The 18,305-nt window shown below is 38.6% G+C and overlaps 1 protein-coding gene across 3 annotated transcripts in view; it reads right to left on the bottom strand.

The window, feature by feature from the left end:
- BNC2 (basonuclin 2) overlaps positions 1 to 18,305 on the bottom strand; it is a 419,458-nt gene that overhangs the window by 150,488 nt on the left and 250,665 nt on the right. For all 3 annotated transcript variants that reach the window (XM_029202981.1, XM_029202982.1, XM_029202984.1), the window contains one exon: positions 1,417 to 1,519. In XM_029202981.1, the coding sequence (XP_029058814.1) occupies positions 1,417 to 1,519 (103 nt within the window). The remainder of the gene's footprint in view (positions 1 to 1,416; positions 1,520 to 18,305) is intronic.

The raw sequence follows: 18,305 nt of genomic DNA, 5'->3' as shown, positions 1-18,305 counted from the left end.
AGCCAGTAAGACAGGCCTCAGAATGAAACCACCCTGATATGGGACTTCCGGCCCTTCAGAACCATGAGAACATAAATTTCTGATGTTTAAGCCGCCCAGTCGGTGGCATTTTGTTATGGCAGCCCTAGCAAACTCATGTAGGAAGGGAGAAAAAGTCATCGAACGCAGTCACTTGCACAGACCACAAAAGCAACAGCAGCTCAAGTGTGGTTCAAAACTGGACTGCGAGTTGTTACAGATTTTGGCCTTGTTAATAAAGCAGGAACAAGTTCCATCCCTGGAGGCACTGGAGGATTGTGGCTCTGTGTCTCAGGCACACGCCTTCCAGTGTGCTCCCCCCATACTACTCGATATACCTCTACTCTCTCCCTCACAGAAACAGGGCTGAAATGGCCCCATAACACCAACATACATGCCCCAACAAGCAAGACACATGATAAATGAAATGCATCTCAAGGCATGGTCCGGTGTCGTTCCCTCAGATCTTGCTAGAATAACATGACATTAAAAAAAATACAACCCACTGGATATTTGGCACTGCTTGGGAATGAAGAATATGTCCACTTAAGAGCCACTCCCCCAGGCTGTCAATAAAATCTCAAGCCAGGATTTCTTCTATAAACATTACCTATCTTTTAAAATTATACAGCCTAGGAAGTGAAGAAAACTAATGTAAAGTCCCTGCTTATTTGCAAGTCTCCTTTCGCCTCAACGTAAAAAACATAAACCAGACAGAAGAACACGTTAAATGCTCGGTCGAGGCCCACGGATGGGACAGCTCTGCGCATCTGGCAAAGAGCCTCCACCCTTCCCGCCTCGGCCCCCGGTCACCCTCGCCCCAAACACACACCTATGCAGAGCTCACCCTCCACCAGGGCCAGCCTCCTCCAATCCCCGGGCACGCTGAAAGACGGTATTTACGGATTATGTTTTTTCAGATACCAGCCAAATAATGTTCCCGTTCACTCTCTCACCCACCTTAGACCATACAAAATTTAACATCTGGGAGGATAAACTCTGCCCCGAACGCAGATGACAAGGCTGAGCAGTCATGGAGGAGTTCTCCTCAAGCAAAGAGGACTTGCCAGCTCCCCTCTGAGGTCCAGGCCCTGAAAGGCCAACTGTGGTATGTTTGAGTTTCCATCGGGCCTGGTGCTTGCTGGCTGCTGCTATGTTCACTCAGAACCCAACTGTCCTATAAACATCTCGCCCTGCTGCTGAGAGCTGCCCGCCTGGCCTTACTTCTTGGAGCCGAGAATATGCAATTTGGGAGCTGCAGGCTGCACGGGAACTAACACTTGGAGCACAGCTGACGCCTCTCTTCTCTAGGCCAGTGACAGCTCTAAAAAAAAAAAAATTAAGGCACGCTCACACGAACATAACAAGAATGGGAAGAAAAGTCCAGATTTTCCTCACCATGTGCCACCCAGCCATGTTTACACTGATCGCAAGTCCTCAGGTTAATCTTCCCCGGCTGGAAACATTCACACGTGCAGTTCACCAGTGTGCAGCGGATGGCCTGCAAAGGAGAGGAGGAAAAGAGATCAGCATCTGTTCAAAGGTACCATATTTCTTCACCATTTTAATAATAACACCCACTTCCCATTTTTAACGGCTTTAGGGGCCCGGAGAGTTTTAAAAATAAATTTTGAAACCATCAAAATCTCTTACCAAAACATATTAGAAAACAACACTGATTCACTAATAGAATGTTTCATGCCATTCATAGGTGAGCTTTAAATTAGAAGCATAGACCGAGTAGTATAAGAGTAAAGGATTACATACTCTACAAGACGCTGGATCTGAAACACCAGGGACCCGAAAGAGAAAAAATATTGCTGCTACCAAATAGACACACTTAAGTTCATCCACCTGGCAACAGTGCAAAAAATATACACTCTCATACAATAATGTTCAAACGAAATGTTGTTCCAAGTAAAACATGATATACAAGTAATATTATTAGAATATTACTTTTCTTCTGCAGTGTTTCATTTAAATGTTTTATTAATCTTTCAGACACATTTTGAAAGACATTCCTGTTGGCCCAATAAGACCTGGCATCATTTGTCACTTCCCAATTCCTTGTTTGCTCCCCCCTTGATATATCAAGTCCATTTTCATTCCTATTTTGAAAAATGCAAAACAACCCCCATTTTTTTTTTAATGATGATGTAAGAGATTAAGTTTACATTTGTTTTTAGATCAGATGTAGAATAGGAAAAGACATTTATGTGAACATTTGATACTTGGAACAACTCACCTATATCTTAGAAAACTGAAAGACACACTCAAAAACCTCTCATTTCTTTACAAGCACTTTAAAAAATCATCTCCCCGGTTTACATTATAAAGCGAATCCACAGAAAATTAGCATTAATGAAGTGTAACTTTTGATAGATTAAGAACCTATGCTTAAGAACAGTGCTAAAGCCAACCTATGCTCCTAGACTACAGTTAATAAATTTATCTCATACATTTAGTTCTAACTTGCATGGCAGTTCTGAAGACAGAAGGGATTTAGTCCGATCATTCACAGATCAACCATCTACTGTAACTACCTGAACTGCCAGGAAAAGACCTCTCTACAGCTGTAGATGCAATCAATAATTACTGATTTGGGGGGTGGGGTGGGGGAGAGGTACAGGGCTACCTGAAACTGCAGTGCTGGGCCTGAAAGCTACTCTCACTTACACAGCTCCAGACGTTCATGTTCCTGGAACCAGCTGGATTTTTATATAAACCGTCTCATTTGTAACAGACAGTATTTTAGACATTGTTAACATGGTTGGGACAAACTCCATTTACAGAGAGTAAGACTGAATGGGCTTTGACTGCTCCCCACGCTTTAGATCAGGCAAGTTTAAAATATTTCTCTTTTGTCAATGAACATCAAATCTATAGGTCCCTGTTCAGTTTCCAACAGAGTCCTTGCCTAGACTCCTCTCTTGTTTCACCTCCAACCCTAGTTTGCTCCTCTATTACTGCAAGAAAAACACTCAGGTGTATCATCTGCCTGATATTTCAGGGCCTTTCTTCCACTGTCAATAGTCCAGTTACACATTAGGAGGTTGTAAAACTTTGCTGTATGTATTAGTGATGAAAGGAAATAGTAGTAAGAAATAGGGGCAGCAAAGGAAATGCTGACTACGCAAGAATAATATATGTACTTGAAGGTTAGAAGGGGAAATGTTTCTCCCCAAATTTCTTGTGTCAACTTCAATAGTTTAACTGACTGAGCAATACGTCAGAACATTCCAGGTTAGAAAGAGCTTCTTTAAATGGCGTGTTCATTAATGAACTCACAATTTGATTGTACTATGGTAACACAAAACAAAACAGCAACAGTTTAGAGGGCAGTGTTTCTACTAAAAACAAGGCACCTTACAAACTATCCAATTATAAATTCAGATGCAGCAACCACATTGACATTAAAATATTTATATAATCTGAAGTGCGATAACAATCTTTCATAAACACTAAGGAGAAAAAAGTCGCCTCTGCTTTACCAAACTAAGGAATGATCAAAACTAACAATGACTATCTCTCAAGGACTACATGTTAACTCCAGCACAAAAAACATACATATTTTAAATCACTGATTTGATCATTTTGATTTGACAGTTATTTAACAAAAATAGCCTCACTTCACATTGTGTTTAAAACATACTTTCATCGATTTTAATTATAGCTATATTCAGGACAAAACAAATTAAGAGACTCTAGATTTGCTTTATTTTATGTATATTTATTTATTTACTGATTGAACTATTCATTCATTTACTGAGAACTAGTTTATGATTCAAATACTTTTCTCTTCCTAAATAACTTTATACATCTGGCACATTTGGGAATTAAACTTTTCAGATCATCATCCTTCTCCTTTTTCATAATTTTACCCTTTTTGTACCTAAACATACAAACATTGGAACACCTCAGCTCCTTTTGTATATAAACACTTGAGCACTGGAATATCCATTTTGTATTTCTATGACTTCCAGAAGGTCTATTTGTTTTCAATTCAGATTTATATAGACTACAATTGTTCCTTAAGGGAATTATATATGTTTAAACAATATGGTCTAAATAAATATTTTGAGTATGAGACTATTGTGGCTTCAAAGGAAGTTTTATTCTAAGTAACATTTTTGAAACGGCATAAAAGTTTGACATACTATTTATTCACAACAAAACAGAACCAATGTGATCACTTGCCAACTCACCCACACTTCAAAAAAATAAATTATCATAAAACTATCAAAGCCAGTTAAGCCTCAAAAACGTACACACTTTACAAGGAGAGAGCTGGGAAGAGCAGAGATGGTGAAGCTTTCATTTTGGTGAGCACATCCATTTCTTCACGTAGCTACTATATGAGTGCTTCCCACCCACTGCCGGGCATTCATGACTACAGAAAATTCAGCGGCGATAACGAGGTAACAGAAAGGGGACACCAGGAAAAGAGAAGACAATTTGATCAGGATATTCCCACCTATAGATGCAGGACCCTTATGCAGGTCTGGCCAACTCAGGCTAGCAACCCCTCCACACCTCCAGGACCCCACTTCAGCGAATGCCTGAAACTCTTTCCTCCATTTCAGTAGGATAAGCTTTTCCAACACCCCAAGAACAAGTTTTCTTAAGCCTGCAACTTATTTAAAGTAATGATTCCTCTGCTTAGCTTTGCCATAGATTTCTTGAAAGAAAAATCCATGCACCCACCACCCACTGCTTCCACCTACATTTTAATTGTGCAATCTGGATTCTGCCCCACACAGTCCTGAAACTGCTGTCTCCAAGAGGAATGTTCTCATCACATCTGGTCCCCTTTTCTAGCCTCCTTGTTCTCCTAGACCCCGAGGGAACTTAAGGCACTAACTCTCCTTCATTCCTGGGCTGTAGAGACCAACTATCCTAGTTTATTGGCAGCAGCTTCTCACTCTCTCTCCACTGTAAATAAATACAGGTGTTTCCCAGGGCCGGGCTCTTCGTTCTTTAATTAGGCAATTTCATCCCCTCCTACAGCTTCAGATATCATCACTACGCAAAGCCCATCACTGTGGAGCCAAGTACTGTGTTAAGTGGCAGAAATGGATGGCAGGGTTCCTGTGCTCAAGGATTTGACAGTCAGAGCTCATGGGCAGTGGGTTCAGAGGAGAGACCCTAAGAACAGAAGGAAGCCCTTGAACAGGTTTGGGAAGCACCATTTCTCCCTCTTTATGCCTTGGTCTTTTCTTCTACCAAAGGTAGGATTTAAACATTTATCTACAACAGTAAACTATTACCTATTATCAATAATAGCTAGATTTACTGGATATGTGCCATTTTCCAGATACTGTGCTTAACACTTTACAAACATTAGCTCTCCCTCAGAAAATACCACGAGGTCAGTACTATTATTCCCTTTATTTCACAAAGGGGGAAACTGAGATGGAGCTAATTCAGGACCTTGCCCTGAAGTCACAGGAATCCGATTCCAGGTCTGTGTGAGCTCTCCACCCACTCGCAGGCAGCCATGGGGCAGAGCCCCTCCGTCTGCCCACCATCCCCCCCCCCCCCCCACTGTGTATTGTTAACTCCTGATCATCTTTCAAGCTTTCAACTCAAATACTACTTCCATTCCCCAGGGCAGCTGCCCCCAAGGGATCTTTCTGTCACAGCACTTATCACAGTTGTGAATATTATATTTATCTATACTTATTCATTTTATATATATATATATATATATATATATATATACACACACCTATATCTGTGTGACTATTTGATTAAAGTCTGTCTTCCTCTGTAGAATTTAAGCTCCTTGAAGGCAGAGTGACATATTGTTGGGCTTACAGTGTAAATATAATGGCAAATAATAGGTGCTTAAAAGGCACTTAAAGAATGCATGAGGGCTTCCCTGGTGGCGCAGTGGTTGAGAGTCCGCCTGCCGATGCAGGGGACGCGGGTTTGTGCCCCGGTCCAGGAAGATCCCACATGCCGCGGAGCGGCTGCGTCCGTGAGCCATGGCCGCTGAGCCTGCACGTCCTGCGCTCCGCAACGGGAGAGGCCACAGCAGTGAGAGGCCCGCGTACCGCAAAAAAAAAAAAAAAAAAAAAAAAAAAGAAAGAATGCACGAGTCTTCCGAGCCTCTTTCCCATCTGTAAAATGATGGTAACAATAACATCACAAGAGTGTCAAAAAGACTCAAATGAAATAATGAATATAAAGCATGTAGCACTGTGTCTAGTGATAGCAAAAGCTCAAAAGATGGAAAACATTTATGACCTCAAGAAACTTTCCACATATTACATTTGAATTATTTTCCCCTTATGATTCCTCCCAATGTATTTTTTCCAACACCTTGTAAAATGCTTAACACATATTTAGTCTTAATGAATAAATGAACTTTGACATATATGATGCCATATTCTTCATACTATAATCCTCTAAATTGGGCACGACAGGGATTATTATTTCTGTTTTAATACTGGGGTTCAAAAATGTTTATTTAGGTGTGACACATCTCTTAAATGATAGGGTGGATTTCCCAATCACTAATCAGTTTATTTCCATTACCTGTAGAAAAAGAAGAGATACAGTTAAAACCAGTAAATTATGAATATTCATGTTCAAAAGTATGTCTAGAATTCATAAAGTAGACCAATTTAGTATAAAAATATTTAATCAAGGTTCAGTCAGTAACACTTATATTTGAATATTAAGTAAGAGTGCATTTGCTAGTATTCTGGATGAGTACCAAAGCCCTATTCAAATAACAGATTCTGTTATCACTAAAACTGAAGAGTCTTTAAACTTCATTATAGTCGTAGCTGGCTTGAACTCTGCAAGTTAATGTGAACTGAACATCAGTCTTCTCACCAAATGATATTTCTCAGAAAAGCACAGATTGTGGCTTCAGCTAATATTTAGCGTATATCACAAAAGAACTAGACACAAGGTTAATTAATACATCTCCTGTTAGCTGTTCCTTCTTTGGGAAGACTTACAGAAGTTACCTATTAATACAAAACAACAAAAGACAAAATAAGGCCATGGGGCATATAGAAACATAAGACATATTCTGAAGGAACAATCAGAAAGAGAACCTCCCTTCCCAAAACCCCCCAAAATAAGACTAATTTCAGTTCTGGGTTTTGTCTTTCCACACAAAGAAAACTATTTGCCAGGAGATCCCCTCAAGTGTTCATTAACCTGGCCAAATATCCCATATATAACTAAAAAATCCTTCTTAAATCTGCTTTCTCCTTATTCATTTCTGGGGAGGATACCAAGATTTACAACTTAGATTATGAAATTCTACTTGAATCATTTAAAAATGTTTAAGAGTTAAGAACATAACCTACACTAAAACTGAATTACTGAAAAAGCCAATCATTAATAAAGCATCCACCTGTCCCACCAGTTTCTTCCAGAAACTTAGGTGGTACAATCTAGGTGTACAAATTAATCGGCTATAATGGTTATCAGTGACAAGGTTTGCCTATCTTATTTTTTAACAAGAACAAATTTCTTAATAAAATGAATTTTCTACTTTGGAAATCACATGTAGGTGTGATAAATAGGTAAACTCAGCCAAACTTCCATGAAGATCCAAAGTAGTCCATGTTATAATTAGCTATTATTAATTCATCTCTGCATATGTTATTTCATCTCTGTACATACAGGTCCCAGAAGGAAAGGTATGTATGGTGCCAAAGGTCAAATAAACCTTTTTTATTAGGTAGGAAAACTGTCCTTCAAAGACTTCTGTCTTTAAAAAAATCTGGAAAATTATCCATAATGAATCTGGAAACTAATTCTTCTAGGATTGTCTCAGAATACACTGTAGTAATTACAAAGTAACAGCTACTAAGCATTATGGATGAAGAGAGTAATCTTATATGTGACCAGAAAAAGATGGACTGCCACACACATTTATACATCTTGTGTATAAAGTACCTAATGCCGTACTTCAAGCATTGCCACAGAGATTCTCAAGAACTCACATGATAGGAATGGTGATTTATTAAGTAAGGAAACAGCTCCCTGTATAATTTTCAGGACAGTTTTTCCTCTTCCATTTTCACACGGCTGATCCATAAAACTAATGCAAAAGCAACAACTTCCAAAAGAAGTACTCTGAGTTTTAGCTAAGACTTTGAAAATCTATATGATATTGCCTTCGTAGAAGAACAGTGTCTTAAATTTGCCTAAGTCAAGAAGCAACTTGAGCAAAGAAAAAAATTTTGGGGGCATGGTGGATAACTTCTGAGCTTACTAGAAAACGACAAGAGAAATTTGCTTTTACGTGACTACAAAACACATACAGGCCGAAAGGAAAGGTATATCCATATCCACCTGTTGTGCTGCTGGGTTTTACAATCAGGTATCAAAACAAGGCAAGAAGATGTGAGTTGGATAGACACAGAACACTGAGACCCCTGGTTTTAAATATACTACAAAGAAGTTTTATAACAACCTAAAAAGTCTTATCTAACTCTGACTCTGAGACTATTAATATAAACCTATAGTTGCAGTAAGGTGGGTATGTTTTCTGTATTTATGTAAGGAAGTGTACAGATCTGAGTTTGGACAATGTTCACAGAATTCACAAGAAGTGATTATCAGTGATTATAGAGTGTAGAGTAAAAGTAAAGGGCTCACAGAGTATTAAACTGCAATGTAAATGCCACATTTACATTGTAATAGTAACAGCAGCAAATGAGAAGCAATGAAATTACTGTCTGCTTAACCAAACCCCTTAAAAATTCACACAGTGGGGGCTTCCCTGATGGCACAGTGGTTGAGAGTCTGCCTGCTGATGCAGGGGACGTGGGTTCGTGCCCCGGTCCGGGAAGATCCCACATGCCCTGGAGCGGCTGGGCCCGTGAGCCATGGCCGCTGAGCCTGCGCGTCCAGAGCCTGTGCTCCACAACGGGAGAGGCCACAACAGTGAGAGGCCCACATACCGCGCAAAAAAAAAAAAAAAAAAAAAAATCACACAATGGGCCAGCAAAAGTATATATCTTAGTTTGTGGTAAGATAAATTAGAAATTGAAAAATGTATTAACCTTTCTATAAAAGGTTCCTTAAAATGTGTCTAATTGTTTTTTAATGTCATATGAAGAAATAGCAACCTGATAAAGGTGATCATTTTGTTGTACTTATGTGCTCTGAAATATCTTGATGTCTTTTCATCAATCTGACCTTGCGGCTGAGTCGGAAGATTTGAAAAGACATGGTCAGTCCAGACTCACTACGAGGTCCAGATGCCACTGATATAAACAGTGGACAACAAGGTCAAGACAGAAAGCTGGGCAATTCAAAAATGGCCAGACTCCAACAAGACATCGTAAGAACAACATTACTGACCAAGGAAATATTATCTTCACAATAGCACATACAAAATACCTGAAAGAGATTCACTGTGAAAAGGTAGCCTTTAAACATCAGTTACTGCTAAAAATCAGAAGACTTAAAACCTCATTTTAATTTTCTCCTGAAAGGTGTTATTCTCTATCCCACCCCCAACCTGGCAAATGGATAAACAAAGTATGGTATATTTACATAGTGGAATATTATCTGGCTAATAAAAAGGAATGAACACTTGATATTACTACAATATGGATGAACCTTGAAAATATTATGCTAAGTTAAAGAAGCCAGACACAAGAGATCCTAAATTATATAAGTCTATTCATATGAAATGTGCAGAACACAGAAATCTGTAAAGGTAGGGAGCAGTTAGTGGTTTCTTTTTGAGGTGATGAAAATGTTCTGGAAATGACTGTGATGATGGTTGTGTATAACCGTGAATATACTAAAATCCATTGAATTGTACACTTTAAATGGGTAGAGTGTATGATACATGAACTCTATCTCAATAAAGCTGCTTAAAAGTGAGGAAGGCAAACCTACTACATTCACCTAATTTCTTTTAGCGGTGTTAAAACATTTAATTCGTAAGATATTATTCCCCCGGGGACACAATGTAGCATAATATCCTTTTTTAACTTAGTAGGTCTTCAGTATACAAATGCTAAATGAGTGGTTAAACAGAAGGCAAAGCAACTAAAGAATTTCACTGCTGCTTAAATCTGAAAATTCCTTCTACTTTGAAAATATTAAAACCTAGTATGTCCATTTGAAAATGACAATGACTTTTAAATCCACCGCCATTTATCTATCAGGAAAATCCAGGAAATCCTTACATCCTTCAACAAATTTGGGGTGAGGAGGCCTCTCAGTTATAATGTTCATCAAGATACTAGAAAAACTCAAAGAGAATTGTTTAAAATTGATAATAGGGCTTCCCTGGTGGCGCAGTGGTTGGGAGTCCGCCTGCCGATGCAGGGGACACAGGTTCGTGCCCCGGTCCGGGAAGATCCCACGTGCTGCAGAGCGGCTGGGCCCATGAGCCATGGCCGCTGAGCCTGCGCGTCCGGAGCCTGTGCTCCGCAACGGGAGAGGCCACAACAGTGACAGGCCCACGTACCGCGAAAAAAAAAAAAAAAAAATTGACAATGGTGAATTCTGTCATGTACACTAGTAAAAGTATTCCTCAATTTACTGTGATGAAAAAATTACCTCCACAGACGTCAAGAAACAAATATGGTTTAAGGGGAGGGGTCAAAGAGAGAAACCATATACTTCTGAGTAGATGTTCATATATGAATGTGAATGTCTCTGTGACTATGTGTGAATATATAAATACAAACAGGGAGAAAGGGACATACACAGAGGCACATAAATTTTCACAGACACGGATCCAATGAGCATCTGTAGTCATTAGCTTACGACCACCACCGACTATCAGTCGACACGAGGAAGACCCCATTTAAATAATTTAGGAGTTCAGAGTAAAAATCAACAGCGGGATATAGCCAATTATATGAAGAAAACACCCTTGCTTCTATGGCATCAAAGCCTATGCCAGCTTTGGAGTGCATGTGTTATGCTTTTTCCCCCCAATTAAATTAGGCCTATGGTAATAAAAGCTATTTTGTTAGGCAATTAGTAATATTAGAGAAACAGGAAATGAAAAGGCATTTCAATTTGGGCAGAAACATTTTATTTTCTTACCTAACAGTTAACAATTAAGATATTCCACTTACTGCCTGTACTTACAAATTTTACAGACTACTTAGGCAGCTGTGATAACATAATGAGAAAAGAAACACTCTTCCCATGAACACACACCTATCGTGTAATTGAAAATAAGGGATTAGCTCACTGTAAAAAAAGAACCACATTTTCACTAAGCTCGGTCTACATTTACCAGAATACATAACTTTGTATAAGGAGCCAAAGCACCTCTGATACCGTATGAATGATAAGCAATACTCATCTCATTTCACCTTAATGTTGAATCAGCAATTCTGTATTCCATTGCTATACATTTTACTCATTTTCACTAAGGCAATTTGAAAGGTGGTAATGTGACTACATTTCCCCGTGGCATTCATGACAACAATTACTTACATAATATGATAGGGAAGGCATTAATAAGGAAGGGATTTGAAATGAGATGCAAGGAGATTTATAAACCTTTCAGCACTTTACAAAGAAATACTCCTCATTAGGCAAGAAGTAAGACAAGAGGAAGCCTAAGTTCTGGTTATTTCACAGAAGCAGCTTCCATCCCGGGAAGAATGGTTTGAACGACTGTCCCCTACTTTGGTGACCAAGCAGAGAGGTGCAGGAGTAACCCAAGACTTGTCCAAAGGTGTGCCAAATGTAAGGCATCACTCTAAATCGAGGCCACCTCCCCTTCCCAGACAGCATGGGAAGGACCCCTTTAAGGAAGGAGTGCCTCTCAATCCTTCTCATTAAAAGGAGCCAGGCACATTATTTCAAATGCCAAAGCACAGTAATCAATCCATTTACCAAGCAAGAGCATAAGGTGGGTGACCTTTTAACTGAATTTACTCTAGGTTTGTGAAAAGAATTTATCCCAGTGAAGCAGCAAGGGAGACAGGTCGTTGCATTTTCGAACGTATCATTTCAAATGACAGCTCTGATTGCCCAGGCCAGTTGAGGGAGCCTTTGTGAGACTTAACAACATCCCACGACGGACGGTGCCATGAAGCTTGCATAATACTTCAAATACATTCTTGTATTTAATCATCAAAATCCCCCAAATTAGAGATTTTTCAAACAGCCGAAAAATGAGGCTGTGAGATGTCCTTAAATGGCCACAGCTGGTAATCCAGGGCTCGCTCCACCCGGCCTGGGCGGGAGAGGCAAGGAGCTGAATAATCCCCCTTGCTATTCTCCTCCACAGTGAGATTTCCTCAGATATTCTTCCAGTTCCAAGAGCAGTTTGAGACTGAATAGGAGATGTGGAAGAAACTACACACAAAGGGAGAGGCGTGGGGGAAGGCTTTAAAGCAACTTAAAAAGATGAGGTAAACTGCTAAGTAAGCAGTTAACTATTTACACTAGGATTTTCTATGAACAAAGTGGCACATTTTTAGACAGAGAAAGCGACTCTCAACAGCTTTCTATGGAGTCTATCAATCGTTACATTAAAAAAGGCCAAAATCTGAAAAAAGTGAGGCAAGGATTTGCCAAAAACACTGATTAATTTTACACCATCTTGCTTCTACCTTGTCTTGGGATTGTCCATTAATAGAATATCTCAATAAACATTTTAATACTGTCCATCGTTCATGTGTCTGTGCATCGTAACTATGCCTGATTAAGAAAGAATATGTTTCTTTGCCCAAGAGCAAATATCACCTCAGGAGTCATACCTATTACAAATAATAATAATGATATGATGAACAGTCTACAGTGCCCTCTTATACGTTATTTATGTTAGCTCATAGACTCCCCAGGGGTCTGTGCTGAGACCTGGACTGGCTTCATTAGAGCAACATATAAATCACTAAAGGCACATCTTGATCTTACCCCTGGCTAGAGTCGCTGGAATTTTTCAAGTGGAACCTCTCAGGTGAAAACATTTTTAAAAAACACAATGTTATCATTTCTTCTAAAACGTGGGTTTCTCAAATTGAATCCGTTACATTCGGATGTTCATAGAAATCCCACAAATTTCTATGGATTCTATAAGCATCTGAGGGTAACAGGTGCCCTAGAGTGTTGCAAAAAACATTATTCTCTTTTTAAGGATTGAAGGACAAAGAGAGACATATAGAGAAAGACAGCAAGAAACACATCATCCAGCTGCTAACAAATGCTTTGACATCACTGAGCAAATGGGGAGACTAATGCAATGGTTGTCAGGAACTCTGAGCGAACTCCTGAAAATTCAGAAATAAATAGAAAGCTTGTGGAAAAAAAGGGAGTCTTCCAGAACAATGTTAATGTCATCTTGGGCATGAGGACTGGGTTCACACGTGTGTCAGCTGAATCAACATAATGGGCTATAACAGCTTCGAAGCAGCTAATATGGTCCATTGGGTCAATAATCCATGAACTAAGAAGGATTTACTTGATAGACTATAAATGGTTCATAAGAACTCAAGAATCACTCCATCAGATCAAAAATCCAATTTTCATATGGTGCCTTTCTATGAATTAGCCAAAAGACAGTAATAGCTCTAAAAGACTTCAAGGTCTATCAGTTAAAATTTTACTTTGTAAAGAACAGTGTAGAGGAGGAAGAATTAAATGCCTCTCTCTCTTTTTGGTGAACCAACCTATTTTAAGGAGAAAAAATATACTTTATGACGGAAAGCTAATATACAACAGGGAATGTTCAAGGGGCTTTTCACATCTTCCTCTGGGCACCTGAATGTACGGATCCAAAGAAATGACATGCAGGCATATACATTCTCTCCTCTCTCTCTCTGATATGTCTCCACATACATACAGATACTACCACTACGTAGCAATAAATTACAAACAATATTTCTAGGATAGCAATATTTAAAAATAAAGATTTATATTTTATTTTTGTTTCTGTACACGGTTTATATTTGTGGGTCTGCTGTGTGAGGCCTGCAGAGACATTTGAGACAGCACATGGATATTAGTAAACTCTTTCATCCTCACGTATGGAAAAGCAGGCCAAAGAAAGTATAAAAGGTAAACAGTAAGAACTACACCACATTTTCAGCATTTAAGAGAGAGAGAGAGACAGAGAGAAGAGGGTTGGTCCACAGGTTGGCTAAAGCTTATACAGCCAGTGTTTACAGATAACTGCAACTTCTTTTCACTCTAGACTGCAGAGAAATACTAGCCTTTATCCTGTGTTTGTGAATTTCATTACCTATTCACACTATGTGATAGTGGCTGCAGACTAATTTTTTTAATGTAAGCCCATCTATGTGAATAATTGTATTTACTAAGTTCATGGCAACGAAGAAAAGCAGAGGAAAATGTTCCAGAAATATAAAAGGCTGTAATTAGAATTCTTAACAAGAATGAATTCCTTTACTAGGGAAGAAAATGTGATCTATCACCTCTCTCTCAAAATGCTATTAGCCTCTCTTCATCATAAGAATAACAAGAAGGAATCTTTTCTTTTGCTTTTTATAAGAGTAACACTGAATAAAATAATAAATGTTTTTACATCAAAGTATATTAGCTATTGACATAAGCTTGGTCCTCTTAACTTTCACACAAGGGAAAGAAAAATTCCAATAATTCTGAAATAGACAGATAAAACTTTTCTCTGTGGCTATGGCCATGTACTATTATACGTAACTGCTTATTTTTAAAAAGAGCCTTATTGGTGCTCTCTGAAGGATTTTCTTTTATACATAGCTTTATCCTATAATTTTGTCCCTGTTGGGCATGCTGCCTAAATTTAAACACAAACAGTCAAGCAATGAAGAAACATTAACACATTTACTGTGAACAAAAACTCCCAGTTGTACAGTGAAATTTTAATACATTTCAACTTATCTCTTTTACTAATGGGGAGAGTACAAACCCTGCAGGAATTCGCTCTGCAAACTGGTAATTACAGTAGACTCACTTTTTTTATAATGCATATGTATAGTCAGGCACAAAAAACCCTGGCTGCCCTTTTGATGTAGGTTACAATAGGAATGTTTTAAAAATTATGAAAATCTACAGCAATTCTAAAGGAATGCATTATTTCATGGAAAACTGTCCTTTAACTCTGTATATAGACACAAATAGACACATATTTAGATATCTGCTTTACACACCAGAAGGCACAATCTTTACCAGTATGTACTTTTATGTCATTTTCCCCGTAATCTTGTACAGAATAAATCCACTCCTTTTTGTACAAAGCTGGATGTGACTTTGAGTATCATATTTTTTCTCTTACATAAAGATGATATTGTTTCATTCTATGCCTGGTCTTCCTGTTTCGTCCTTTCTAGTTTTGGGGATTTAAATCTGTATTTTGAGATCTCATAGAACCTCTTCATTAACTAATTAAGGATTCCAAACCAATAAGTTATCTCTCAGTATAAGCAGATGTGCCCCTTGACCACAAAGACCCTATATACATACCTGCAGAGAACAAGAACCATACACTGTAATATTAATAATAATAGTAGCACAGACAGTTGACAGAAATGAGGTAAAATCTGTTACTATTCCCATCATTTGCTAGACACTTTACATTTCTCTGTCAAATTTTTGGTTCTGTAACAACTTTAAAAGAAATTGAAATCTGATAGAATGTTAACAGGCTATCAAAGTATAATTTACATTAAACTCGTATTTCTAAGCATTGGCATACGGGTAGTGGGGGTGGAAATGAAAGCAGAAAAAGCTTCCAAGTGGACATAACTTTTGAAATGCTTTGTGAATTTCAAAAAAAAAAAATGAAGTTGTTAAAATGTTTATCTGTGACTGAGGAGCATCTACAAATTCCAGAGATATCTATCTGAAAATTATAAAATTCAGGTACAACATAAAACATACAGCATGTGCTACCAAAACAGGCAAGTTGCTGTATAGAAGTCATTTCCTGGTCACCCAACTTCTCTGCCAGTGGTCACTGGCAGATCCACTCACTGCTAAGGGAAGATATATTTTAGAAACACATGCTAGAAAAAAGTACCTTATACTAAGGACACACATGCCTAGCTCTTCTTCTAGGCAATGCTACTAACAGTCTAACCTTAGGTCTCCCTGTCATTACAAAAAAGAATGCTCTCTTCTGTGACATCCCCACCTCTCTGCTCCCAAAGGCTGCTTATGTGATAGTGTGCCTGAAACGAAAACAAGAAAACCAGACTCATCACAGTTCAAGCGCAGGCAATGTATATAATCCTTGGGCAACACTACTGCTTCCACTGGCAATGAAATGACACGTTTCTCATTTTTTAAAAAAAGCCAAACCCCAAGATAGATGATAGATAGATAGAGAGAGAGAGAGAGAGAGAGAGAGAGAGAGAGAGAGAGAGAGAGATACAGATATTCTTTCCTTAAAGTCAGTTTTTGCAGCTGCCCCTTTTCTTCCTTGATCCAAGTGTTATGAAAAATATCAAATACGTTGTGGCTTTAACATGAACAAATTAACAGAAGTGCACCTCAAGGACAGCTACGTGTAAAACGTGAGCCTCTGCAAAATCCGTTCACACTATATAAACACAACTGAACATTAAAGGGCAACACCTTTAAAATGCATATGGTCCATCACAGACAAAGCGTTCATGCTTTCATCTGCTAAGTCTGTTACTCCAAAGACTGTGATAGAAGTTGTGAACTATAAACAAACATAACATCTGCTCCATCCTCGTGGAGTTTTGAAAGCCAAGTGATCAGGGACATGAGTTAACGTCAACCATCTTCGAGTTATTTGAAGGGTTAAATCATAACTCATGTGCTATCGTTATTTACAACTTTCTAAGGGTCAAAAGGAAAGAAGCAGAAATTCAATATTCTGATTCCCTTGCTGCAAGGCACAGCAACGGCTTTGAATGAAAGCCTACAGATGCAGCCCTTCATGACAAAACACACACACCCTTCCAACACCTTCTCCAAATGAATGGGTCTCTCAGTTTGTCTTTCAGTAAAGGGAAAAAGTAAAGGTTGAGGTCAATTTGAATTCCCTGCACAGGCTGATGAAATCCTCCCAACCTGCTTTCCTGCTCTGGAAAGCAATGAAATTGTTGGACTATTAGAGAATCCTGTCTAGTAGGTAAGTAATACATGAAAAACAGGCAATGTGTTAGGATAAGCTTAACACTTTGATACATTTGAATTTTTCTTCAGTGATTTAGAGGGTCATTTCTTTATGTTGTGGTGCTTCCACCTCTTCAATACAAGTACCATTAGACAAGTCAATATATTATTGGATGGCCGGATGACTGAATACACACAAATTACTTTGTCAGTCTACAAATATGATAAAGGAAGACAGCAGCAACCAAAGTTTCACTGCATTTATCACTCATCCACATTCAGAACCCCGATATAAAAGAGATCTATACCTAGCCTATATTATATATTATCCAAGAGGGACCCTAAACAGATGGCCACAGACCACAGATATCGCTCTTCATGAAACTGGACATCAGTGCCAGAAACAAAACCAAAAAGAGTACAAGTTAGATTTATGCAAAGCACCTCATGACTGTTTCCTATACTATTTGAACGATTAGCATGTCCCATTTGGGTGGACCATAAATAGATCAGGAAGGAACAATTCAATACGATTTCACTGAAACATTATTTGAATATCCAAAGAACTGGCAGTGAACATGTTTTAAAATTTTGTTTGTTCATATCCAGTATATGTGAGGCTATTATTTTAATTGTAAAATATGTTACCTGTGTTCAAATTAACACCGAGGCATAGCTGCCAGATTGTATGCCTCAGATATAAGTAGGAGGGACAGAATTTTCAGTGGGTGTCTATCGGTGCAGTATTATTTTCTTTTAGACTGCTCTACAGACAGATTCGGCTTTTTACCTCTGAATCAGAAATTAACAAATTTTAGAGTCAGCCTACCGAATGCTTATCGAGCCATATTCTAGTTGCCAAAGCATCATTTTTAATACCTATCTCCATGAAAAATATTTTAGATTCTGTGTGTCCGTTTACTGAAATGGAGCTTTTCCCCCAAATTAATCTAATTATTAATTTCTAAAAGTCAATGATAAAGGTGGGGAGGGGAGAAATCCTCAGGTGCCTGAACTAGTATGAAGTGGGAGTATTACATCAGCTACTAAAGCTAGTTTGTGTGTATTAGAAACTTGAGGCTCTCTGCACACAGGTGTCAGGTATGTTAATTACCTTTTTGTCTCATCAAATAAAACATACAAAGAACAAGGGTGAGAAATACAAAACGTGTGTTAAGGATGCCTCCAATGTGAAGCTGCTTCTTGTTTGAATTTGGAGTCGGGGAAAGTAGTGCTGGTGCCTT

Source organism: Monodon monoceros, unplaced genomic scaffold, assembly GCF_005190385.1.
Source record: "Monodon monoceros isolate NGI ecotype Baffin Bay Population unplaced genomic scaffold, NGI_Narwhal_1 Super_Scaffold_5, whole genome shotgun sequence".
NCBI classification, from domain to species: Eukaryota; Metazoa; Chordata; class Mammalia; order Artiodactyla; family Monodontidae; genus Monodon; species Monodon monoceros.
Note: the sequence above shows the minus strand (reverse complement) of the source record. Positions and strands in the feature narration are given on the sequence as shown.